This window comes from Scyliorhinus torazame, chromosome 3, assembly GCF_047496885.1.
Source record: "Scyliorhinus torazame isolate Kashiwa2021f chromosome 3, sScyTor2.1, whole genome shotgun sequence".
NCBI classification, from domain to species: Eukaryota; Metazoa; Chordata; class Chondrichthyes; order Carcharhiniformes; family Scyliorhinidae; genus Scyliorhinus; species Scyliorhinus torazame.
Window position 1 is genome coordinate 352,435,400 of NC_092709.1, and position 26,932 is coordinate 352,462,331.

General features: G+C 59.7%; 1 protein-coding gene across 2 annotated transcripts in view; it reads left to right on the top strand.

Annotated features, from left to right (window-relative positions):
* Positions 1–26,932, top strand: part of LOC140409643 (shootin-1-like) — a 224,112-nt gene that overhangs the window by 174,438 nt on the left and 22,742 nt on the right. For both annotated transcript variants that reach the window (XM_072497978.1, XM_072497979.1), the window contains exon 15: positions 1,803–1,944. In XM_072497978.1, the coding sequence (XP_072354079.1) occupies positions 1,803–1,944 (142 nt within the window). The remainder of the gene's footprint in view (positions 1–1,802; positions 1,945–26,932) is intronic.

Genomic DNA, 26,932 nt, shown 5'->3' on the forward strand with positions numbered 1-26,932 from the left:
AGTATCACAGAAGTGAAAAGTAGTTGTCTTAGCGAAGGCATGGATTGTGGGCAGAAGCTCATTTCAGGGTCAAATATGAGGCCAAAGTTCCAATCAATCTGGTTCGGCTTGGGCCAGTTGTATTCGGATCTCGAAAGAGAACCCAACTATCTTCAATTTGTAAAACTGTGTGGAAATATTACTGCACCCCCTGAGGGATAACACTGACCAATAGGTGTATTTTATGTTAAAACTAACTTTAATTTAAACACAGAATTAACCACATCAGCAACAAAGAACTAGCTTTACAGTTAACAATTACAAATGTTATGAAGTAAAGGAATAAACCTTAACTTATTTCCCAAACCAGCCACTATGTTCCAATTAAGCAAACCAATATATTTCAAATACCATTCGTGAATAAGTTTAATAACCAGGGTTTTACTTACTTTTCTTTGTGTAGAATCTTTGGAGAGAGAACCATTCAGGACCAAACTGAAACACCATTGTTCATATTAGCATTCTAGGACCGACTGATTGTTCAGACAGACCTGGCTCCTCCCATTAACTACATCATCTGGACCCAAAGCATAAGGCGTTCTTTTGTCTCTTCTTACAAGATGCCCCTTACTTCTTTCGCCAGGTCCAAACACAATACCTCTCACAAATTATTTGCACCCTAGTGGTCCTTCAAACCAAAACAGTATTCCATTAGCTAGCTATCTGCAAACAAGTAAATGGTTCTGAAGATCTGTTAGCAGAAGAGTTCACCTGTATATCAATGATTACCACACTTTTATAGCACCTTAATTACTCCAGTGGTCATACTGTCTATGCATCTTAACCCAGGTTTTAATAATATTGCTGTTAAAAAATGTACAATATGACAAAATCTTACATTCATCGCAGTTGCCAGCCATGGAGAGGGGAGGAGCCGGTAGCTAGGGAATGGAGTTTGATTCAGGGGCTGAATCAATGGCTTCAGACTTTCCAATATTTAATTGGAGAAAAATTTCTGCTCACCCAGTACGAGGTGGCTGATGCATTGTCTGATAATTTAGCGACTACGGGGGAGTCGCGAGAGGTGGTGGTGAGGGCGCACTGGGTGTCGTGAGCGTAGGAGTGAAAAGTAATTCCGTGCTTATGGACAATGTTACTGAGGAGCAGCCTGCGGGTGAGAAATAGGCGGGCACCCAGGATTGATCCTTGGGGATACCAGAGGTAACGGTGCAGGAGCAGGAAGAGAGACCATTGATACCCTGGCTGTGATTAGACAGATGAGAACGGCAGACGGTGAGAGCAGCCCCACCCAGCTGGACGACAGTGGGTGTGGTGTTGCAGGAGGGTGTGGCCAACCCTGTCAATGGGTGCACACAGGTTCAGAAGGAGAAGGAGGCAACGTTTATCTTTGCCTCATTCAAACAGGCTGTCATGTGTGACTTTAATAAGAGCCATTCCAGCACTGGAGCAGGGGCGGATTGCTAGGATTTAAACATGGAGCTCTGGGAAAAATGGGAACGGTTTGGGGAAGTGAGATCCTGCTCAAACGCCTTGGACGGGATTATCCGCCCCGCCGCTCCCGTTTTCTGGTGCGGTGCGCCCCCACCGGCAGCGGTATCGTCGTCCCGGCAGCCGGGCCAATGGGGTTCCCCGTTGCGGGCACGTCCACGGCGTCGGGAATTCCGCGGGCGTGAGTGCGCCGCCGGCGAAGGGGAGGGTTTCACCGACAGAGAATCCAGCTCCAGAGATTCCCAATGATAATCGGTTGGTTTCAAGCCTGGTTTGCTCGCATGTGGTTAACCTAATGTGAATTGTGTTGGAAGGATACAATGTCAAAGAGGAAAGAGCGGCAATACAGCTGGAAAAGGGAGAAGAAACAGAGTGAGCTGGAAACCATCCTGCTGAGGCGAAGAAAAGTAACAGACACGGCTGCTGGGCCTGGGAAAAAAGGCACAGAAAAACCAGGTACAGACCACAGAGACCAGGCCTGAGTCATAGAGAGGTAGGGGTGAGGAATGAGAGACAGAGCGATTAAAAACAGGGAGGAAAAAAGAGAGAGGGAGAGGAGAGACAAAGAAAGGGAAACGTGAAATCTAGAGCGGGGAGATAAGAAAAGAGGGGGGAGAGATGGCGAGAGAGAGAAGTGGGGAGAGGAAAGAGCGAGAGGGACAGGGAGAGCGCAAGAGAGATATGGGGAGAGGAGAGAGCGAGAGAGACAGGGGGAGGGCAAAATAGATGGGGGGAGGCAGTGAGAGGAGACAGAGCGAGACACACGTACATGGAGAATATGGAGAGGGAGAGACAGGGATGAGAGGGGAAGAGGAGAGAGATGAGGATAAGAGAGATGCACGGAGACAGGGCCCGGACGAAAGAAAACAAGTATTGAGGAGAGCGAGAACCAGTACCTGAGGAGAGAGGAAAGAGAAGGACTGAGGATGGGAAATGGCATGAAAGGAGAGGGATATTGAGACAGGGGTGACAAGAGAGAACCTGATATATACATAGAGAGAGAGTAAAACAGGGTGCGAGGCACAAAGAAGCAAGTTTGAGCGGGTGAATAGAGGGAGAAACTAGGCCTGAGGAGAGAGATGGAGAGACAGTGAGCAAGGAGAGAGGAGAGACAGGCAGGCCTGAATCAGGCAACAGAGTCAAGAAGAAAGAGACAGGGCCTGAGACAAGGAGGTAGAGTTTGGGACACAGAGGCAGGGTCTGAGACAGGAGGTAGGGGTGTGGGACACAGAAACAGGGCCTGAGACAGGAGGTAGAGTTTGGGACACAGAGGCAGGGCCTGAGACAGGAGGTAAGGGTGTGGATGACAGAGACAGGGCCTGAGACAGGAGGTAGGGGTGTGGGACACAGAGACAGAGCCTGAGACAGGAGGTAGGGGTGTGGGACACATAAACAGGGCCTAAGACAGGAGGTAGGGCTTTGGGACACAGAGGCAGTGTCTGAGACAGAAGGTAGCTATGTGGGACACATAGACAGGACCTGAGACAGGAGGTAGGGGTGTGAGGCACAGAGGCCTGACCTGAGACAGGAGGTAGGGATGTGGGACTCAAGGCAGGGCCTGAGACTAGGAGGTAGGGTGTGAGACACAGAGGCCTGACCTGAGACAGGGGGTAGGGATGTGGGACACAGAGACAGGGCCTGAGACAGGGGGTAGGGGTGTGGGACACAGAGACAGGGCCTGAGACTAGGAGGTAGGGGTGTGGGACACAGAGACAGGGCCTGAGACAGGAGGTAGGGATGTGGGACAAAGAGACAGGGCCTGGGACAGGAGGTAGGGTTGTGGGACACAGAGACAGGGCCTGAGACAGGAGGTAGGGGTGTGGGACAGAGAGGCAGGGCTTGAGACTAGGAGGTAGGGTTGTGGGACACAGAGACAGGGCCTGAGACAGGAGGTAGGGGTGTGGGACACAGATCGGAGCCTGAGACAGGAGGTAGGGGTGTGGGACACAGAGACAGGGCCTGAGACAGGAGGTAGGGGTGTGGGACACAGAGACAGGGCCTGAGACAGGAGGTAGGGGTGTGGAGCACAGAGACAGGGCCTGAGACAGGAGGTAGGGGTGTGGGGGCACAGAGACAGGGCCTGAGACAGGAGGTAGGGGTGTGGGTCACAGAGACAGGGCCTGAGACAGGAGGTAGGTGTGTGGGGGCACAGAGACAGGGCCTGAGACAGGAGGTAGGGGTGTGGGACACAGTGACAGGGCCTGAGACAGGAGGTAGGGGTGTGGGACACAGTGACAGGGCCTGAGACAGGATGTAGGGGTGTGGGACACAGAGACAGGGCCTGAGACAGGAGGTAGGGGTGTGGATGACAGAGACAGGAGGTAGGGGTGTGGGACACAGAGACAGGGCCTGAGACAGGAGGTAGGGGTGTGGGGGCACAGAAACAGGGCCTGAGACAGGAGGTAGGGGTGTGGGACACAGTGACAGGGCCTGAGACAGGAGGTAGGGGTGTGGGACACAGAAGCAGGGTCTGAGACAGGAGGTAGGGGTGTGGATGACAGAGACAGGAGGTAGGGGTGTGGGACACAGAGACAGGGCCTGAGACAGGAGGTAGGGGTGTGGGACACAGAGACAGGGCCTGAGACAGGAGGTAGGGTTGTGGGACACAGAGACAGGGCCTGAGACAGGAGGTAGGCGTGTGGGGGCACAGAGACAGGGCCTGAGACAGGAGGTAGGGGTGTGGGACACAGAGACAGGGCCTGAGATAGGAGGTAGGGGTGTGGGACACAGTGACAGGGCCTGAGACAGGAGGTAGGGGTGTGGGACACAGACGCAGGGTCTGAGACAGGAGGTAGGGGTGTGGGACACAGAGACAGGGCCTGAGACAGGAGGTAGGGGTGTGGATGACAGAGACAGGAGGTAGGGGTGTGGGACACAGAAGCAGGGTCTGAGACAGGAGGTAGGGGTGTGGGACACAGAGACAGGAGGTAGGGGTGTGGGACACAGAGACAGGGCCGGAGACAGGAGGTAGGGGTGTGGGACACAGAAGCAGGGCCTGAGACAGGAGGTAGGGGTGAGGATGACAGAGACAGGAGGTAGGGGTGTGGGACACAGTGACAGGGCCTGAGACAGGAGGTAGGGGTGTGGGACACAGTAACAGGGCCTGAGACAGGAGGTAGGGGTGTGGGACACAGTGACAGGGCCTGAGACAGGAGGTAGGGGTGTGGGACACAGAGACAGGGCCTGAGACTAGGAGGTAGGGGTGTGGGACACAGAGGCAGGGCCTGAGACAGGAGGTAGGGGTGTGAGACAGAGAAGCAGGGCCTGAGACAGGAGGTAGGGCTTTGGGACACAGAGGCAGGGTCTGAGACAGGAGGTAGGGGTGTGGAACACAGAGACAGGAGGTAGGGGTGTGGGACACAGAGACAGGGTCTGAGACAAGAGGTAGATGTGGAACACAGAGACAGGAGGTAGGGGCGTGGGGGCACAGAGACAGGGCCTGAGACAGGAGGTAGGGGTGTGAGACACAGAAGCAGGGCCTGAGACAGGAGGTAGGGATGTGGATGACAGAGACAGGGCCTGAGACAGGAGGTAGGGGTGTGGAACACAGAGACAGGGCCTGAGACAGGAGGTAGGGGTGTGGAACACAGAGACAGGAGGTAGGGGTGTGGGACACAGAGACAGGGCCTGAGACAGGAGGTAGGGGTGTGGAACACAGAGACAGGAGGTAGGTGTGTGAGACACAGAGACAGGGCCTGGGACAGGAGGTAGGGGTGTGGGACACAGTGACAGGGCCTGAGACGGGAGATAGGGGTGTGGGACACAGAGACAGGAGGTAGGGGTGTGGGACACAGAGACAGGGCCTGAGACAGGAGGTAGGGGTGTGGGTGCAGAGACAGGGCCTGGGACAGGAGGTAGGGGTGTGGGACACAGTGACAGGGCCTGAGACAGGAGGTAGGGGTGTGGGACACAGAAGCAGGGTCTGAGACAGGAGGTAGGGGTGTGGATGACAGAGACACGAGGTAGGGGTGTGGGACACAGAGACAGGGCCTGGGACAGGAGGTAGGGGTGTGGGACACAGAGACAGGGCTTTAGACAGGAGGTAGGGGTGTGGGACAAAGAAGCAGGGCCTGAGACGGAGGTAGGGGTGTGAGACACAGAAGCAGGGCCTGAGACAGGAGGTAGGGGTGTGGATCACAGAGACAGGAGGTAGGGGTGTGGGACACAGAGACAGGAGGTAGGGGTGTGGGACACAGTGACAGGACCTGAGACAGGAGGTAGGGGTGTGAGACACAGAAGCAGGACCTGGGATAGGAGGTAGGGGTGTGGGACACAGAGACCGGAGGTAGGGGTGTGGGACACAGAGACAGGGTCTGAGACAGGAGGTAGGGGTGTGGGACACAGAGACAGGGCCTGGGACAGGAGGTAGGGGTGTGGGACACAGTGACAGGGCCTGAGACAGGAGGTAGGGGTGTGGGGCACAGTGTCAGGGCCTGAGACAGGAGGTAGGGGTGTGGAACACAGAGACAGGAGGTAGGGGTGTGGATGACAGAGACAGGGCCTGAGACAGGAGGTAGGGGTGTGGGACACAGAGACAGGGCCTGGGACAGGAGGTAGGGGTGTGGGACAAAGAAGCAGGGCCTGAGACAGGAGGTAGGGGTGTGGGACATAGAGACAGGGCTTTAGACAGGAGGTAAGCGTGTGGGACACAGAGACAGGGCCTGGGACAGGAGGTAGGGGTGTGGGACACAGAGACAGGAGGTAGGGGTGTGGGGGCACAGAGACAGGGCCTGAGACGGAGGTAGGTGTGTGAGACACAGAAGCAGGGCTTGAGACAGGAGGTAGGGGTGTGGATGACAGAGACAGGAGGTAGTGGTGTGGGACACAGAGACAGGAGGTAGTGGTGTGGGACACAGTGACAGGGCCTGAGACAGGAGATAGGGCTGTGAGACACAGAAGCAGCGCCTGGGACAGGAGGTAGGTGTGTGGGACACAGACACAGGAGGTAGGGGTGTGGGACACAGTGACAGGGCCTGAGACGGAGGTAGGTGTGTGAGACACAGAAGCAGGGCTTGAGACAGGAGGTAGAGGTGTGGATGACAGAGACAGGAGGTAGGGGTGTGGAACACAGAGACAGGAGGTAGGGATGTGGGACACAGAGACAGGGTCTGAGACAGGAGGTAAGGGTGTGGGACACAGTGACAGGGCCTGAGACAGGAGGTAGGGGTGTGGGACACAGAGACAGGGTCTGAGACAGGAGGTAAGGGTGTGGGACACAGTGACAGGGCCTGAGACAGGAGGTAGGGGTGTGGGACACAGAGACAGGAGGTAGGGGTGTGGGACACAGAGACAGGGTCTGAGACAGGAGGTAGGGGTGTGGGACACAGTGACAGGGCCTGAGACAGGATGTAGGGGTGTGGGACACAGAGACAGGGCTTTCGACAGGAGGTAGGGGTGTGGGACACAGAGACAGGGCCTGAGACAGGAGGTAAGGGTGTGGGACACAGTGACAGGGCCTGAGACAGGAGGTAGGGGTGTGGGACACAGAGACAGGGTCTGAGACAGGAGGTAGGGGTGTGGGACACAGTGACAGGGCCTGAGACAGGAGGTAGGGGTGTGGGACATAGAGACAGGGCCTGGGACAGGAAGTAGGGGTGTGGGACACAGTGACAGGGTCTGAGACAGGCGGTAGGGGTGTGGGGCACAGTGACAGGGCCTGAGACAGGAGGTAGGGGTAGGGAACACAGAGACAGGAGGTAGGGGTGTGGGACACAGAGACAGGGCCTGAGACAGGAGGTAGGGGTGTGGGTGCAGAGACAGGGCCTGAGACAGGAGGTAGGGGTGTGGATGACAGAGACAGGGCCTGAGACAGGAGGTAGGGGTGTGGGACACAGAGACAGGGCCTGGGACAGGAGGTAGGGGTGTGGGACACAGAAGCAGGGCCTGAGACAGGAGGTAGGGGTGTGGGACACAGAGACAGGGGTTTAGACAGGAGGTAGGGGTGTGGGACACAGAAGCAGGGCCTGAGACAGGAGGTAGGGGTGTGGGACACAGAGACAGGGCCTGGGACAGGAGGTAGGGGTGTGGGACACAGGGACAGGGCCTGGGACAGGAGGTAGGGGTGTGGGACACAGAGACAGGGCCTGAGACAGGAGGTAGGGGTGTGGGAGACAGAGAGAGGGCCTGGGACAGGAGGTAGGGGTGTGGGACACAGAGACAGGAGGTAGGGGTGTGGGGGCACAGAGACAGGGCCTGAGACGGAGGTAGGTGTGTGAGACACAGAAGCAGGGCTTGAGACAGGAGGTAGGGGTGTGGATGACAGAGACAGGAGGTAGGGGTGTGGGACACAGAGACAGGAGGTAGGGGTGTGGGACACAGTGACAGGGCCTGAGACAGGAGGTAGGGGTGTGAGACACAGAAGCAGGGCCTGGGACAGGAGGTAGGGGTGTGGATGACAGAGACAGGAGGTAGGGGTGTGGAACACAGAGACAGGAGGTAGGGATGTGGGACACAGAGACAGGGTCTGAGACAGGAGGTACGGGTGTGGGACACAGTGACAGGGCCTGCGACAGGAGGTAGGGCTGTGGGACACAGAGACAGGAGGTAGGGGTGTGGGACACAGAGACAGGGTCTGAGACAGGAGGTAGGGGTGTGGGACACAGGGACAGGGCCTGAGACAGGATGTAGGGGTGTGGGACACAGAGACAGGGTCTGAGACAGGAGGTAGGGGTGTGGGACATAGAGACAGGGCCTGGGACAGGAAGTAGGGGTGTGGGACACAGTGACAGGGCCTGAGACAGGAGGTAGGGGTGTGGGGCACAGTGACAGGGCCTGAGACAGGAGGTAAGGGTGTGGATGACAGAGACAGGGCCTGAGACAGGAGGTAGGGGTGTGGATGACAGAGACAGGGCCTGAGACAGGAGGTAGGGGTGTGGGACACAGAGACAGGGCCTGGGACAGGAGGTAGGGGTGTGAGACACAGAAGCAGGGCCTGGGACAGGAGGTAGGGGTGTGGATGACAGAGACAGGAGGTAGGGGTGTGGAACACAGAGACAGGAGGTAGGGATGTGGGACACAGAGACAGGGTCTGAGACAGGAGGTAGGGGTGTGGGACACAGTGACAGGGCCTGAGACAGGAGGTAGGGCTGTGGGACATAGAGACAGGGCCTGGGACAGGTAGTAGGGGTGTGGGACACAGTGACAGGGCCTGAGACAGGCGGTAGGGGTGTGGGGCACAGTGACAGGGCCTGAGACAGGAGGTAGGGGTAGGGAACACAGAGACAGGAGGTAGGGGTGTGGGAAACAGAGACAGGGCCTGAGACAGGAGGTAGGGATGTGGGTGCAGAGGCAGGGCCTGAGACAGGAGGTAGGGGTGTGGATGACAGAGACAGGGCCTGAGACAGGAGGTAGGGGTGTGGGACACAGAGACAGGGCCTGGGACAGGAGGTAGGGGTGTGGGACACAGAAGCAGGGCCTGAGACAGGAGGTAGGGGTGTGGGACACAAAGACAGGGCTTTAGACAGGAGGTAGGGGTGTAGGACACAGAAGCAGGGCCTGAGACAGGAGGTAGGGGTGTGGGACACAGAAGCAGGGCCTGAGACAGGAGGTAGGGGTGTGGGACACAGAGACAGGGCCTGGGACAGGAGGTAGGGGTGTGGGACACAGAGACAGGGCCTGGGACATGAGGTAGGGGTGTGGGACACAGAGACAGGGCCTGAGACAGGAGGTAGGGGTGTGGGACACAGAGAGAGGGCCTGGGACAGGAGGTAGGGGTGTGGGACACAGAGACAGGAGGTAGGGGTGTGGGGGCACAGAGACAGGGCCTGAGACGGAGGTAGGTGTGTGAGACACAGAAGCAGGGCTTGAGACAGGAGGTAGGGGTGTGGATGACAGAGACAGGAGGTAGGGGTGTGGGACACAGAGACAGGAGGTAGGGGTGTGGGACACAGTGACAGGGCCTGAGACAGGAGGTAGGGGTGTGAGACACAGAAGCAGGGCCTGGGACAGGAGGTAGGGGTGTGGATGACAGAGACAGGAGGTAGGGGTGTGGAACACAGAGACAGGAGGTAGGGATGTGGGACACAGAGACAGGGTCTGAGACAGGAGGTACGGGTGTGGGACACAGTGACAGGGCCTGAGACAGGAGGTAGGGGTGTGGGACACAGAGACAGGAGGTAGGGGTGTGGGACACAGAGACAGGGTCTGAGACAGGAGGTAGGGGTGTGGGTGCAGAGACAGGGCCTGAGACAGGAGGTAGGGGTGTGGGACACAGAGACAGGAGGTAGGGGTGTGGGACACAGAGACAGGGTCTGAGACAGGAGGTAGGGGTGTGGGACACAGTGACAGGGCCTGAGACAGGAGGTAGGGGTGTGGGACATAGAGACAGGGCCTGGGACAGGAAGTAGGGGTGTGGGACACAGTGACAGGGCCTGAGACAGGAGGTAGGGGTGTGGGGCACAGTGACAGGGCCTGAGACAGGAGGTAGGGGTAGGGAACACAGAGACAGGAGGTAGGGGTGTGGGACACAGAGACAGGGCCTGAGACAGGAGGTAGGGGTGTGGGTGCAGAGACAGGGCCTGAGACAGGAGGTAGGGGTGTGGATGACAGAGACAGGGCCTGAGACAGGAGGTAGGGGTGTGGGACACAGAGACAGGGCCTGGGACAGGAGGTAGGGGTGTGAGACACAGAAGCAGGGCCTGGGACAGGAGGTAGGGGTGTGGATGACAGAGACAGGACGTAGGGATGTGGGACACAGAGACAGGGTCTGAGACAGGAGGTAAGGGTGTGGGACACAGTGACAGGGCCTGAGACAGGAGGTAGCGGTGTGGGACACAGAGACAGGGCCTGAGACAGGATGTAGGGGTGTGAGACACAGTGACAGGGCCTGAGACAGGAGGTAGGGGTGTGGGACACAGAGAGAGGGTCTGAGACAGGAGGTAGGGGTGTGGGACACAGTGACAGGGCCTGAGACAGGAGGTAGGGGTGTGGGACACAGTGACAGGGCCTGAGACAGGAGGTAGGGGTGTGGGACATAGAGACAGGGCCTGGGACAGGAAGTAGGGGTGTGGGACACAGTGGCAGGGCCTGAGACAGGGGGTAGGGGTGTGGGGCACAGTGACAGGGCCTGAGACAGGAGGTAGGGGTAGGGAACACAGAGACAGGAGGTAGGGGTGTGGGACACAGAGACAGGGCCTGAGACAGGAGGTAGGGGTGTGGGTGCAGAGACAGGGCCTGAGACAGGAGGTAGGGGTGTGGATGACAGAGACAGGGCCTGAGACAGGAGGTAGGGGTGTGGGACACAGACAGGGCCTGGGACAGGAGGTAGGGGTGTGGGACACAGAAGCAGGGCCTGAGACAGGAGGTAGGGGTGTGGGACACAGAGAGAGGGCTTTAGACAGGAGGTAGGGGTGTGGGACACAGAAGCAGGGCCTGAGACAGGAGGTAGGGGTGTGGGACACAGAGACAGGTCCTGGGACAGGAGGTAGGGGTGTGGGACACAGAGACAGGGCCTGGGACAGGAGGTAGGGGTGTGGGACACAGAGACAGGGCCTGAGACAGGAGGTAGGGGTGTGGGACACAGAGACAGGGCCTGAGATAGGAGGTAGTGGTGTGGGACACAGAGACAGGAGGTAGGGGTGTGGGACACAGAGACAGGGCCTGAGACAGGACGTAGGGGTGTGGGACACAGAGACAGGGCCTGAGACAGGAGGTAGGGGTGTGGATGACAGAGACAGGAGGTAGGGGTGTGGGACACTGAGACAGGGCCTGCGACAGGAGGTAGGGGTGTGGGACACAGAGACAGGGCCTGAGACAGGAGGTAGGGGTGTGGGGGCACAGAGACAGGGCCTGAGACAGGAGGTAGGGGTGTGGGACACAGAGACAGGGCCTGAGACAGGAGGTAGGGGTGTGGGACACAGAAGCAGGGCCTGAGACGGAGGTAGGGGTGTGAGACACAGAAGCAGGGCCTGAGACAGGAGGTAGGGGTGTGGATCACAGAGACAGGAGGTAGGGGTGTGGGACACAGAGACAGGAGGTAGGGGTGTGGGACACAGTGACAGAACCTGAGACAGGAGGTAGGGGTGTGAGACACAGAAGCAGGACCTGGGACAGGAGGTAGGGGTGTGGGACACAGAGACAGGAGGTAGGGATGTGGGACACAGAGACAGGGTCTGAGACAGGAGGTAGGGGTGTGGGACACAGAGACAGGGCCTGGGACAGGAGGTAGGGGTGTGGGACACAGTGACAGGGCCTGAGACAGGAGGTAGGGGTGTGGGCACAGTGTCTGGGCCTGAGACAGGAGGTAGGGGTGTGGAACACAGAGACAGGAGGTAGGGGTGTGGATGACAGAGACAGGGCCTGAGACTGGAGGTAGGGGTTTGGGACATAGAGACAGGGCTTTAGACAGGAGGTAAGGGTGTGGGACACAGAGACAGGGCCTGGGACAGGAGGTAGGGGTGTGGGACACAGAGACAGGGCTTTAGACAGGAGGTAGGGGTGTGGGACAAAGAAGCAGGTCCTGAGACAGGAGGTAGGGGTGTGGGACATAGAGACAGGGATTTAGACAGGAGGTAAGGGTGTGGGACACAGAGACAGGGCCTGGGACAGGAGGTAGGGGTGTGGGACACAGAGACAGGAGGTAGGGGTGTGGGGGCACAGAGACAGGGCCTGAGACGGAGTTAGGTGTGTGAGACACAGAAGCAGGGCTTGAGACAGGAGGTAGGGGTGTGGATGACAGAGACAGGAGGTAGGGGTGTGGGACACAGAGACAGGAGGTAGGGGTGTGGGACACAGTGACAGGGCCTGAGACAGGAGGTAGGGGTGTGGGACACAGTGACAGGGCCTGAGACAGGAGGTAGGGGTGTGGGACACAGAGACAGGAGGTAGGGGTGTGGGACACAGAGACAGGGTCTGAGACAGGAGGTAGGGGTGTGGCACACAGTGACAGGGCCTGAGACAGGATGTAGGGGTGTGGGACACAGAGACAGGGTCTGAGACAGGAGGTAGGGGTGTGGGACACAGAGACAGGGTCTGAGACAGGATGTAGGGGTGTGGGACACAGAGACAGGGTCTGAGACAGGAGTAGGGGTGTGGGACACAGTGACAGGGCCTGAGACAGGAGGTAGGGGTGTGGGACACAGTGACAGGGCCTGAGACAGGAGGTAGGGGTGTGGGACATAGAGACAGGGCCTGGGACAGGAAGTAGGGGTGTGGGACACAGTGACAGGGCCTGAGACAGGCGGTAGGGGTGTGGGGCACAGTGACAGGGCCTAAGACAGGAGGTAGGGGTAGGGAACACAGAGACAGGAGGCAGGGGTGTGGGACACAGAGACAGGGCCTGAGACAGGAGGTAGGGGTGTGGGTGCAGAGACAGGGCCTGAGACAGGAGGTAGGGGTGTGGATGACAGAGACAGGGCCTGAGACAGGAGGTAGGGGTGTGGGACATAGAGACAGGGCCTGGGACAGGAGGTAGGGGTGTGGTACACAGAAGCAGGGCCTGAGACAGGAGGTAGGGGTGTGGGACACAGAGACAGGGCTTTAGACAGGAGGTAGGGGTGTGGGACACAGAAGCAGGGCCTGAGACAGGAGGTAGGGGTGTGGGACACAGAGACAGGGCCTGGGACAGAAGGTAGGGGTGTGGGACACAGAGACAGGACCTGGGACAGGAGGTAGGGGTGTGGGACACAGAGACAGGGCCTGAGACAGGAGGTAGGGGTGTGGGACACAGAGAGAGGACCTGGGACAGGAGGTAGGGGTGTGGGACACAGAGACAGGAGGTAGGGGTGTGGGGGCACAGAGACAGGGCCTGAGACGGAGGTAGGTGTGTGAGACACAGAAGCAGGGCTTGAGACAGGAGGTAGGGGTGTGGATGACAGAGACAGGAGGTAGGGGTGTGGGACACAGAGACAGGAGGTAGGGGTGTGGGACACAGTGACAGGGCCTGAGACAGGAGGTAGGGGTGTGAGACACAGAAGCAGGGCCTGGGACAGGAGGTAGGGGTGTGGATGACAGAGACAGGAGGTAGGGGTGTGGGACACAGAGACAGGAGGTAGGGATGTGGGACACAGAGACAGGGTCTGAGACAGGAGGTAAGGGTGTGGGACACAGTGACAGGGCCTGAGACAGGAGGTAGGGGTGTGGGACACAGAGACAGGAGGTAGGGGTGTGGGACACAGAGACAGGGCCTGGGACAGGAGGTAGGGGTGTGGGACACAGTGACAGGGCCTGAGACAGGAGATAGGGGTGTGGGACACAGAGACAGGAGGTAGGGGTGTGGGACACAGAGACAGGGCCTGAGACAGGAGGTAGGGGTGTGGGTGCAGAGACAGGGCCTGAGACAGGAGGTAGGGGTGTGGATGACAGAGACAGGGCCTGAGACAGGAGGTAGGGGTGTGGGACACAGAGACAGGGCCTGGGACAGGAGGTAGGGGTGTGGGACACAGAGACAGGGCTTTAGACAGGAGGTAGGGGTGTGGGACACAGAAGCAGGGCCTGAGACGGAGGTAGGGGTGTGAGACACAGAAGCAGGGCCTGAGACAGGAGGTAGGGGTGTGGATCACAGAGACAGGAGGTAGGGGTGTGGGTAACAGAGACAGGAGGTAGGGGTGTGGGACACAGTGACAGGACCTGAGACAGGAGGTAGGGGTGTGAGACACAGAAGCAGGACCTGGGACAGGAGGTAGGGGTGTGGGACACAGAGACAGGAGGTAGGGGTGTGGGACACAGAGACAGGGTCTGAGACAGGAGGTAGGGGTGTGGGACACAGAGACAGGGCCTGGGACAGGAGGTAGGGGTGTGGGACACAGTGACAGGGCCTGAGACAGGAGGTAGGGGTGTGGGGCACAGTGTCAGGGCCTGAGACAGGAGGTAGGGGTGTGGAACACAGAGACAGGAGGTAGGGGTGTGGATGACAGAGACAGGGCCTGAGACAGGAGGTAGGGGTGTGGGACACAGAGACAGGGCCTGGGACAGGAGGTGGGGGTGTGGGACAAAGAAGCAGGGCCTGAGACAGGAGGTAGGGGTGTGGGACATAGAGACAGGGCTTTAGACAGGAGGTAAGGGTGTGGGACACAGAGACAGGGCCTGGGACAGGAGGTAGGGGAGTGGGACACAGAGACAGGAGGTAGGGGTGTGGGGGCACAGAGACAGGGCCTGAGACGGAGGTAGGTGTGTGAGACACAGAAGCAGGGCTTGAGACAGGAGGTAGGGGTGTGGATGACAGAGACAGGAGGTAGGGGTGTGGGACACAGAGACAGGAGGTAGGGGTGTGGGACACAGTGACAGGGCCTGAGACAGGAGGTAGGGTTGTGAGACACAGAAGCAGCGCCTGGGACAGGAGGTAGGTGTGTGGGACACAGACACAGGAGGTAGGGGTGTGGGACACAGTGACAGGGCCTGAGACGGAGGTAGGTGTGTGAGACACAGAAGCAGGGCTTGAGACAGGAGGTAGAGGTGTGGATGACAGAGACAGGAGGTAGGGGTGTGGAACACAGAGACAGGAGGTAGGGATGTGGGACACAGAGACAGGGTCTGAGACAGGAGGTAAGGGTGTGGGACACAGTGACAGGGCCTGAGACAGGAGGTAGGGGTGTGGGACACAGAGACAGGAGGTAGGGGTGTGGGACACAGAGACAGGGTCTGAGACAGGAGGTAGGGGTGTGGGACACAGTGACAGGGCCTGAGACAGGATGTAGGGGTGTGGGACACAGAGACAGGGTCTGAGACAGGAGGTAGGGGTGTGGGACACAGTGACAGGGCCTGAGACAGGAGGTAGGGGTGTGGGACATAGAGACAGGGCCTGGGACAGGAAGTAGGGGTGTGGGACACAGTGACAGGGCCTGAGACAGGCGGTAGGGGTGTGGGGCACAGTGACAGGGCCTGAGACAGGAGGTAGGGGTAGGGAACACAGAGACAGGAGGTAGGGGTGTGGGACACAGAGACAGGGCCTGAGACAGGAGGTAGGGGTGTGGGTGCATAGACAGGGCCTGAGACAGGAGGTAGGGGTGTGGATGACAGAGACAGGGCCTGAGACAGGAGGTAGGGGTGTGGGACACAGAGACAGGGCCTGGGACAGGAGGTAGGGGTGTGGGACACAGAAGCAGGGCCTGAGACAGGAGGTAGGGGTGTGGGACACAGAGACAGGGCTTTAGACAGGAGGTAGGGGTGTAGGACACAGAAGCAGGGCCTGAGACAGGAGGTAGGGGTGTGGGACACAGAAGCAGGGCCTGAGACAGGAGGTAGGGGTGTGGGACACAGAGACAGGGCCTGGGACAGGAGGTAGGGGTGTGGGACACAGAGACAGGGCCTGGGACAGGAGGTAGGGGTGTGGGACACAGAGACAGGGCCTGGGACAGGAGGTAGGGGTGTGGGACACAGTGACAGGGCCTGAGACAGGAGGTAGGGGTGTGGGGCACAGTGTCAGGGCCTGAGACAGGAGGTAGGGGTGTGGAACACAGAGACAGGAGGTAGGGGTGTGGATGACAGAGACAGGGCCTGAGACAGGAGGTAGGGGTGTGGGACACAGAGACAGGGCCTGGGACAGGAGGTGGGGGTGTGGGACAAAGAAGCAGGGCCTGAGACAGGAGGTAGGGGTGTGGGACATAGAGACAGGGCTTTAGACAGGAGGTAAGGGTGTGGGACACAGAGACAGGGCCTGGGACAGGAGGTAGGGGAGTGGGACACAGAGACAGGAGGTAGGGGTGTGGGGGCACAGAGACAGGGCCTGAGACGGAGGTAGGTGTGTGAGACACAGAAGCAGGGCTTGAGACAGGAGGTAGGGGTGTGGATGACAGAGACAGGAGGTAGGGGTGTGGGACACAGAGACAGGAGGTAGGGGTGTGGGACACAGTGACAGGGCCTGAGACAGGAGGTAGGGTTGTGAGACACAGAAGCAGCGCCTGGGACAGGAGGTAGGTGTGTGGGACACAGACACAGGAGGTAGGGGTGTGGGACACAGTGACAGGGCCTGAGACGGAGGTAGGTGTGTGAGACACAGAAGCAGGGCTTGAGACAGGAGGTAGAGGTGTGGATGACAGAGACAGGAGGTAGGGGTGTGGAACACAGAGACAGGAGGTAGGGATGTGGGACACAGAGACAGGGTCTGAGACAGGAGGTAAGGGTGTGGGACACAGTGACAGGGCCTGAGACAGGAGGTAGGGGTGTGGGACACAGAGACAGGAGGTAGGGGTGTGGGACACAGAGACAGGGTCTGAGACAGGAGGTAGGGGTGTGGGACACAGTGACAGGGCCTGAGACAGGATGTAGGGGTGTGGGACACAGAGACAGGGTCTGAGACAGGAGGTAGGGGTGTGGGACACAGTGACAGGGCCTGAGACAGGAGGTAGGGGTGTGGGACATAGAGACAGGGCCTGGGACAGGAAGTAGGGGTGTGGGACACAGTGACAGGGCCTGAGACAGGCGGTAGGGGTGTGGGGCACAGTGACAGGGCCTGAGACAGGAGGTAGGGGTAGGGAACACAGAGACAGGAGGTAGGGGTGTGGGACACAGAGACAGGGCCTGAGACAGGAGGTAGGGGTGTGGGTGCATAGACAGGGCCTGAGACAGGAGGTAGGGGTGTGGATGACAGAGACAGGGCCTGAGACAGGAGGTAGGGGTGTGGGACACAGAGACAGGGCCTGGGACAGGAGGTAGGGGTGTGGGACACAGAAGCAGGGCCTGAGACAGGAGGTAGGGGTGTGGGACACAGAGACAGGGCTTTAGACAGGAGGTAGGGGTGTAGGACACAGAAGCAGGGCCTGAGACAGGAGGTAGGGGTGTGGGACACAGAAGCAGGGCCTGAGACAGGAGGTAGGGGTGTGGGACACAGAGACAGGGCCTGGGACAGGAGGTAGGGGTGTGGGACACAGAGACAGGGCCTGGGACAGGAGGTAGGGGTGTGGGACACAGAGACAGGGCCTGAGACAGGAGGTAAGGGTGTGGGACACAGAGAGAGGGCCTGGGACAGGAGGTAGGGGTGTGGGACACAGAGACAGGAGGTAGGGGTGTGGGGGCACAGAGACAGGGCCTGAGACGGAGGTAGGTGTGTGAGACACAGAAGCAGGGCTTGAGACAGGAGGTAGGGGTGTGGATGACAGAGACAGGAGGTAGGGGTGTGGGACACAGAGACAGGAGGTAGGGGTGTGGGACACAGTGACAGGGCCTGAGACAGGAGGTAGGGGTGTGAGACACAGAAGCAGGGCCTGGGACAGGAGGTAGGGGTGTGGATGACAGAGACAGGAGGTAGGGGTGTGGAACACAGAGACAGGAGGTAGGGATGTGGGACACAGAGACAGGGTCTGAGACAGGAGGTACGGGTGTGGGACACAGTGACAGGGCCTGAGACAGGAGGTAGGGGTGTGGGACACAGAGACAGGAGGTAGGGGTGTGGGACACAGAGACAGAGTCTGAGACAGGAGGTAGGGGTGTGGGACACAGTGACAGGGCCTGAGACAGGATGTAGGGGTGTGGGACACAGAGACAGGGTCTGAGACAGGAGGTAGGGGTGTGGGACACAGTGACAGGGCCTGAGACAGGAGGTAGGGGTGTGGGACATAGAGACTGGGCCTGGGACAGGAAGTAGGGGTGTGGGACACAGTGACAGGGCCTGAGACAGGAGGTAGGGGTGTGGGGCACAGTGACAGGGCCTGAGACAGGAGGTAGGGGTAGGGAACACAGAGACAGGAGGTAGGGGTGTGGGACACAGAGACAGGGCCTGAGACAGGAGGTAGGGGTGTGGATGACAGAGACAGGGCCTGAAACAGGAGGTAGGGGTGTGGATGACAGAGACAGGAGGTAGGGGTGTGGGACACTGAGACAGGGCCTGCGACAGGAGGTAGGGGTGTGGGACACAGAGACAGGGCCTGAGACAGGACGTAGGGGTGTGGGACACAGAGACAGGGCCTGAGACAGGAGGTAGGGGTGTGGGGGCACAGAGACAGGGCCTGAGACAAGAGGTAGGGGTGTGGGACACAGAGACAGGGCCTGAGACAGGAGGTAGGGGTGTGGGACACAGAAGCAGGGCCTGAGACGGAGGTAGGGGTGTGAGACACAGAAGCAGGGCTTGAGACAGGAGGTAGGGGTGTGGATCACAGAGACAGGAGGTCGGGGTGTGGGACACAGAGACAGGAGGTAGGGGTGTGGGACACAGTGACAGGACCTGAGACAGGAGGTAGGGGTGTGAGACACAGAAGCAGGACCTGGGACAGGAGGTAGGGGTGTGGGACACAGAGACAGGAGGTAGGGGTGTGGGACACAGAGACAGGGTCTGAGACAGGAGGTAGGGGTGTGGGACACAGAGACAGGGCCCGGGACAGGAGGTAGGGGTGTGGGACACAGTGACAGGGCCTGAGACAGGAGGGAGGGGTGTGGGGCACAGTGTCAGGGCCTGAGACAGGAGGTAGGGGTGTGGAACACAGAGACAGGAGGTAGGGGTGTGGATGACAGAGACAGGGCCTGAGACTGGAGGTAGGGGTGTGGGACACAGAGACAGGGCCTGGGACAGGAGGTAGGGGTGTGGGACAAAGAAGCAGGGCCTGAGAAAGGAGGTAGGGGTGTGGGACATAGAGACAGGGCTTTAGACAGGAGGTAAGGGTGTGGGACACAGAGACAGGGCCTGGGACAGGAGGTAGGGGTGTGGGACACAGAGACAGGAGGTAGGGGTGTGGGGGCACAGAGACAGGGCCTGAGACGGAGGTAGGTGTGTGAGACACAGAAGCAGGGCTTGAGACAGGAGGTAGGGGTGTGGATGACAGAGACAGGAGGTAGGGGTGTGGGACACAGAGACAGGAGGTAGGGGTGTGGGACACAGTGACAGGGCCTGAGACAGGAGGTAGGGGTGTGGGACACAGAAGCAGGGCTTGAGACAGGAGGTAGGGGTGTGGATGACAGAGACAGGAGGTAGGGGTGTGGAACACAGAGACTGGAGGTAGGGATGTGGGACACAGTGACAGGGTCTGAGACAGGAGGTAAGGGTGTGGGACACAGTGACAGGGCCTGAGACAGGAGGTAGGGGTGTGGGACACAGAGACAGGAGGTAGGGGTGTGGGACACAGAGACAGGGTCTGAGACAGGAGGTAGGGGTGTGGGACACAGTGACAGGGCCTGAGACAGGATGTAGGGGTGTGGGACACAGAGACAGGGTCTGAGACAGGAGGTAGGAGTGTGGGACACAGTGACAGGGCCTGAGACAGGAGGTAGGGGTGTGGGACATAGAGACAGGGCCTGGGACAGGAAGTAGGGGTGTGGGACACAGTGACAGGGCCTGAGACAGGCGGTAGGGGTGTGGGGCACAGTGACAGGGCCTGAGACAGGAGGTAGGGGTAGGGAACACAGAGACAGGAGGTAGGGGTGTGGGACACAGAGACAGGGCCTGAGACAGGAGGTAGGGGTGTGGGTGCAGAGACAGGGCCTGAGACAGGAGGTAGGGGTGTGGATGACAGAGACAGGGCCTGAGACAGGAGGTAGGGGTGTGGGACACAGAAACAGGGCCTGGGACAGGAGGTAGGGGTGTGGTACACAGAAGCAGGGCCTGAGACAGGAGGTAGGGGTGTGGGACACAGAGACAGGGCTTTAGACAGGAGGTAGGGGTGTGGGACACAGAAGCAGGGCCTGAGACAGGAGGTAGGGGTGTGGGACACAGAGACAGGGCCTGGGACAGGAGGTAGGGGTGTGGGACACAGAGACAGGGCCTGGGACAGGAGGTAGGGGTGTGGGACACAGAGACAGGGCCTGAGACAGGAGGTAGGGGTGTGGGACACAGAGAGAGGACCTGGGACAGGAGGTAGGGGTGTGGGACACAGAGACAGGAGGTAGGGGTGTGGGGGCACAGAGACAGGGCCTGAGACGGAGGTAGGTGTGTGAGACACAGAAGCAGGGCTTGAGACAGGAGGTAGGGGTGTGGATGACAGAGACAGGAGGTAGGGGTGTGGGACACAGAGACAGGAGGTAGGGGTGTGGGACACAGTGACAGGGCCTGAGACAGGAGGTAGGGGTGTGAGACACAGAAGCAGGGCCTGGGACAGGAGGTAGGGGTGTGGATGACAGAGACAGGAGGTAGGGGTGTGGGACACAGAGACAGGAGGTAGGGATGTGGGACACAGAGACAGGGTCTGAGACAGGAGGTAAGGGTGTGGGACACAGTGACAGGGCCTGAGACAGGAGGTAGGGGTGTGGGACACAGAGACAGGAGGTAGGGGTGTGGGACACAGAGACAGGAGGTAGGGGTGTGGGACACAGTGACAGGACCTGACAGGAGGTAGGGGTGTGAGACACAGAAGCAGGACCTGGGACAGGAGGTAGGGGTGTGGGACACAGAGACAGGAGGTAGGGGTGTGGGACACAGAGACAGGGTCTGAGACAGGAGGTAGGGGTGTGGGACACAGAGACAGGGCCTGGGACAGGAGGTAGGGGTGTGGGACACAGTGACAGGGCCTGAGACAGGAGGTAGGGGTGTGGGGCACAGTGTCAGGGCCTGAGACAGGAGGTAGGGGTGTGGAACACAGAGACAGGAGGTAGGGGTGTGGATGACAGAGACAGGGCCTGAGACAGGAGGTAGGGGTGTGGGACACAGAGGCAGGGCCTGGGACAGGAGGTAGGGGTGTGGGACATAGAGACACGGCTTTAGACAGGAGGTAAGGGTGTGGGACACAGAGACAGGGCCTGAGACAGGAGGTAGGGGTGTGGGACACAGAGACAGGAGGTAGGGGTGTGGGGGCACAGAGACAGGGCCTGAGACGGAGGTAGGTGTGTGAGACACAGAAGCAGGGCTTGAGACAGGAGGTAGGGGTGTGGATGACAGAGACAGGAGGTAGGGGTGTGGGACACAGAGACAGGAGGTAGGGGTGTGGGACACAGTGACAGGGCCTGAGACAGGAGGTAGGGTTGTGAGACACAGAAGCAGCGCCTGGGACAGGAGGTAGGTGTGTGGGACACAGACACAGGAGGTAGGGGTGTGGGACACAGAGACAGGGCCTGAGACGGAGGTAGGTGTGTGAGACACAGAAGCAGGGCTTGAGACAGGAGGTAGGGGTGTGGGACACAGAGACTGGAGGTAGGGATGTGGGACACAGAGACAGGGTCTGAGACAGGAGGTAAGGGTGTGGGACACAGTGACAGGGCCTGAGACAGGAGGTAGGGGTGTGGGACACAGAGACAGGAGGTAGGGGTGTGGGACACAGAGACAGGGCCTGAGACAGGAGGTAGGGGTGTGGGACACAGTGACAGGGCCTGAGACAGGATGTAGGGGTGTGGGACACAGAGACAGGGTCTGAGACAGGAGGTAGGGGTGTGGGACACAGTGACAGGGCCTGAGACAGGCGGTAGGGGTGTGGGGCACAGTGACAGGGCCTGAGACAGGAGGTAGGGGTAGGGAACACAGAGACAGGAGGTAGGGGTGTGGGACACAGAGACAGGGCCTGAGACAGGAGGTAGGGGTGTGGTACACAGTGACAGGGCCTGAGACAGGAGGTAGGGGTGTGGGTGCAGAGACAGGGCCTGAGACAGGAGGTAGGGGTGTGGATGACAGAGACAGGGCCTGAACAGGAGGTAGGGGTGTGGGACACAGAGACAGGGCCTGAGACAGGAGGTAGGGGTGTGGATGACAGAGACAGGGACTGAGACAGGAGGTAGGGGTGTGGGACACAGTGACAGGGCCTGAGACAGGAGGTAGGGGTGTGGATGACAGAGAAAGGGCCTGAGACAGGAGGTAGGGGTGTGGGACACAGAGACAGGGCCTGGGACAGGAGGTAGGGGTGTGGGACACAGAAGCAGGGCCTGAGACAGGAGGTAGGGGTGTGGGACACAGAGACAGGGCTTTCGACAGGAGGTAGGGGTGTGGGACACAGAAGCAGGGCCTGAGACAGGAGGTAGGGGTGTGGGACACAGAGACAGGGCCTGGGACAGGAGGTAGGGGTGTGGGACACAGAGACAGGGCCTGGGACAGGAGGTAGGGGTGTGGGACACAGAGACAGGGCCTGAGACAGGAGGTAGGGGTGTGGGACACAGAGAGAGGGCCTGGGACAGGAGGTAGGGGTGTGGGACACAGAGACAGGAGGTAGGGGTGTGGGACACAGTGACAGGGCCTGAGACAGGAGGTAGGGTTGTGAGACACAGAAGCAGCGCCTGGGACAGGAGGTAGGTGTGTGGGACACAGACACAGGAGGTAGGGGTGTGGGACACAGTGACAGGGCCTGAGACGGAGGTAGGTGTGTGAGACACAGAAGCAGGGTCTGAGACAGGAGGTAGGGGTGTGGGACACAGAGACTGGAGGTAGGGGTGTGGGACACAGAGACAGGGTCTGAGACAGGAGGTAGGGGTGTGGGACACAGTGACAGGGCCTGAGACAGGATGTAGGGGTGTGGGACACAGAGACAGGAGGTAGGGGTGTGGGACACAGTGACAGGGCCTGAGACGGAGGTAGGTGTGTGAGACACAGAAGCAGGGTCTGGGACAGGAGGTAGGGGTGTGGGACACAGAGACAGGGTCTGAGACAGGAGGCTAAGGGTGTGGGACACAGTGACAGGGCCTGAGACAGGAGGTAGGGGTGTGGGACACAGAGACAGGAGGTAGGGGTGTGGGACACAGAGACAGGGTCTGAGACAGGAGGTAGGGGTGTGGGACACAGTGACAGGGCCTGAGACAGGATGTAGGGGTGTGGGACACAGAGACAGGGTCTGAGACAGGAGGTAGGGGTGTGGGACACAGTGACAGGGCCTGAGACAGGCGGTAGGGGTGTGGGGCACAGTGACAGGGCCTGAGACAGGAGGTAGGGGTAGGGAACACAGAGACAGGAGGTAGGGGTGTGGGACACAGAGACAGGGCCTGAGACAGGACGTAGGGGTGTGGGTGCAGAGACAGGGCCTGAGACAGGAGGTAGGGGTGTGGATGACAGAGACAGGGCCTGAGACAGGAGGTAGGGGTGTGGGACACAGAGACAGGGTCTGGGACAGGAGGTAGGGGTGTGGGACACAGAAGCAGGGCCTGAGGCAGGAGGTAGGGGTGTGGGACACAGAGACAGGGCTTTCGACAGGAGGTAGGGGTGTGGGACACAGAGACAGGGCCTGAGACAGGAGGTAGGGGTGTGGGACACAGTGACAGGGCCTGAGACAGGAGGTAGGGGTGTGGGACACAGAGACAGGGCCTGGGACAGGAGGTAGGGGTGTGGGACACAGAGACAGGGCCTGGGACAGGAGGTAGGGGTGTGGGACACAGACAGGGCCTGAGACAGGAGGTAGGGGTGTGGGACACAGAGAGAGGGCCTGGGACAGGAGGTAGGGGTGTGGGACACAGAGACAGGAGGTAGGGGTGTGGGGGCACAGAGACAGGGCCTGAGACGGAGGTAGGTGTGTGAGACACAGAAGCAGGGCTTGAGACAGGAGGTAGGGGTGTGGATGACAGAGACAGGAGGTAGGGGTGTGGGACACAGAGACAGGAGGTAGGGGTGTGGGACACAGTGACAAGGCCTGAGACAGGAGGTAGGGGTGTGAGACACAGAAGCAGGGCCTGAGACAGGAGGTAGGGGTGTGGATGACAGAGACAGGAGGTAGGGGTGTGGAACACAGAGACAGGAGGTAGGGATGTGCGACACAGAGACAGGGTCTGAGAGAGGAGGTAAGGGTGTGGGACACAGTGACAGGGCCTGAGACAGGAGGTAGGGGTGTGGGACACAGAGACAGGAGGTACGGGTGTGGGACACAGAGACAGGGTCTGAGACAGGAGGTAGGGGTGTGGGACACAGTGACAGGGCCTGAGACAGGATGTAGGGGTGTGGGACACAGAGACAGTGTCTGAGACAGGAGGTAGGGGTGTGGGACACAGTGACAGGGCCTGAGACAGGAGGTAGGGGTGTGGGACATAGAGACAGGGCCTGGGACAGGAAGTAGGGGTGTGGGTCACAGTGACAGGGCCTGAGACAGGAGGTAGGGGTGTGGGGCACAGTGACAGGGCCTGAGGCAGGAGGTAGGGGTAGGGAACACAGAGACAGGAGGTAGGGGTGTGGGACACAGAGACAGGGCCTGAGACAGGAGGTAGGGGTGTGGGTGCAGAGACAGGGCCTGAGACAGGAGGTAGGGGTGTGGATGACAGAGACAGGGCCTGAGACAGGAGGTAGGGGTGTAGGACACAGAGACAGGGCCTGGGACAGGAGGTAGGGGTGTGAGACACAGAAGCAGGGCCTGGGACAGGAGGTAGGGGTGTGGAACACAGAGACAGGAGGTAGGGATGTGGGACACAGAGACAGGGTCTGAGACAGGAGGTAAGGGTGTGGGACACAGTGACAGGGCCTGAGACAGGAGGTAGGGGTGTGGGACACAGAGACAGGAGGTAGGGGTGTGGGACACAGAGACAGGGTCTGAGACAGGAGGTAGGGGTGTGGGACACAGTGACAGGGCCTAAGACAGGATGTAGGGGTGTGGGACACAGAGACAGGGTCTGAGACAGGAGGTAGGGGTGTGGGACACAGAAGCAGGGCCTGAGACAGGAGGTAGGGGTGTGGGACACAGAGACAGGGCCTGGGACAGGAGGTAGGGATGTGGGACACAGAGACAGGGTCTGAGACAGGAGGTACGGGTGTGGGACACAGTGACAGGGCCTGAGACAGGAGGTAGGGGTGTGGGACACAGAGACAGGAGGTAGGGGTGTGGGACACAGAGGCAGGGCCTGAGACAGGAGGTAGGGGTGTGGGACACAGAAGCAGGGCTTGAGACAGGAGGTAGGGGTGTGGATGACAGAGACAGGAGGTAGGGGTGTGGAACACAGAGACTGGAGGTAGGGATGTGGGACACAGTGACAGGGTCTGAGACAGGAGGTAAGGGTGTGGGACACAGTGACAGGGCCTGAGACAGGAGGTAGGGGTGTGGGACACAGAGACAGGAGGTAGGGGTGTGGGACACAGAGACAGGGTCTGAGACAGGAGGTAGGGGTGTGGGACACAGTGACAGGGCCTGAGACAGGATGTAGGGGTGTGGGACACAGAGACAGGGTCTGAGACAGGAGGTAGGAGTGTGGGACACAGTGACAGGGCCTGAGACAGGAGGTAGGGGTGTGGGACATAGAGACAGGGCCTGGGACAGGAAGTAGGGGTGTGGGACACAGTGACAGGGCCTGAGACAGGCGGTAGGGGTGTGGGGCACAGTGACAGGGCCTGAGACAGGAGGTAGGGGTAGGGAACACAGAGACAGGAGGTAGGGGTGTGGGACACAGAGACAGGGCCTGAGACAGGAGGTAGGGGTGTGGGTGCAGAGACAGGGCCTGAGACAGGAGGTAGGGGTGTGGATGACAGAGACAGGGCCTGAGACAGGAGGTAGGGGTGTGGGACACAGAAACAGGGCCTGGGACAGGAGGTAGGGGTGTGGTACACAGAAGCAGGGCCTGAGACAGGAGGTAGGGGTGTGGGACACAGAGACAGGGCTTTAGACAGGAGGTAGGGGTGTGGGACACAGAAGCAGGGCCTGAGACAGGAGGTAGGGGTGTGGGACACAGAGACAGGGCCTGGGACAGGAGGTAGGGGTGTGGGACACAGAGACAGGGCCTGGGACAGGAGGTAGGGGTGTGGGACACAGAGACAGGGCCTGAGACAGGAGGTAGGGGTGTGGGACACAGAGAGAGGACCTGGGACAGGAGGTAGGGGTGTGGGACACAGAGACAGGAGGTAGGGGTGTGGGGGCACAGAGACAGGGCCTGAGACGGAGGTAGGTGTGTGAGACACAGAAGCAGGGCTTGAGACAGGAGGTAGGGGTGTGGATGACAGAGACAGGAGGTAGGGGTGTGGGACACAGAGACAGGAGGTAGGGGTGTGGGACACAGTGACAGGGCCTGAGACAGGAGGTAGGGGTGTGAGACACAGAAGCAGGGCCTGGGACAGGAGGTAGGGGTGTGGATGACAGAGACAGGAGGTAGGGGTGTGGGACACAGAGACAGGAGGTAGGGATGTGGGACACAGAGACAGGGTCTGAGACAGGAGGTAAGGGTGTGGGACACAGTGACAGGGCCTGAGACAGGAGGTAGGGGTGTGGGACACAGAGACAGGAGGTAGGGGTGTGGGACACAGAGACAGGAGGTAGGGGTGTGGGACACAGTGACAGGACCTGACAGGAGGTAGGGGTGTGAGACACAGAAGCAGGACCTGGGACAGGAGGTAGGGGTGTGGGACACAGAGACAGGAGGTAGGGGTGTGGGACACAGAGACAGGGTCTGAGACAGGAGGTAGGGGTGTGGGACACAGAGACAGGGCCTGGGACAGGAGGTAGGGGTGTGGGACACAGTGACAGGGCCTGAGACAGGAGGTAGGGGTGTGGGGCACAGTGTCAGGGCCTGAGACAGGAGGTAGGGGTGTGGAACACAGAGACAGGAGGTAGGGGTGTGGATGACAGAGACAGGGCCTGAGACAGGAGGTAGGGGTGTGGGACACAGAGGCAGGGCCTGGGACAGGAGGTAGGGGTGTGGGACATAGAGACACGGCTTTAGACAGGAGGTAAGGGTGTGGGACACAGAGACAGGGCCTGAGACAGGAGGT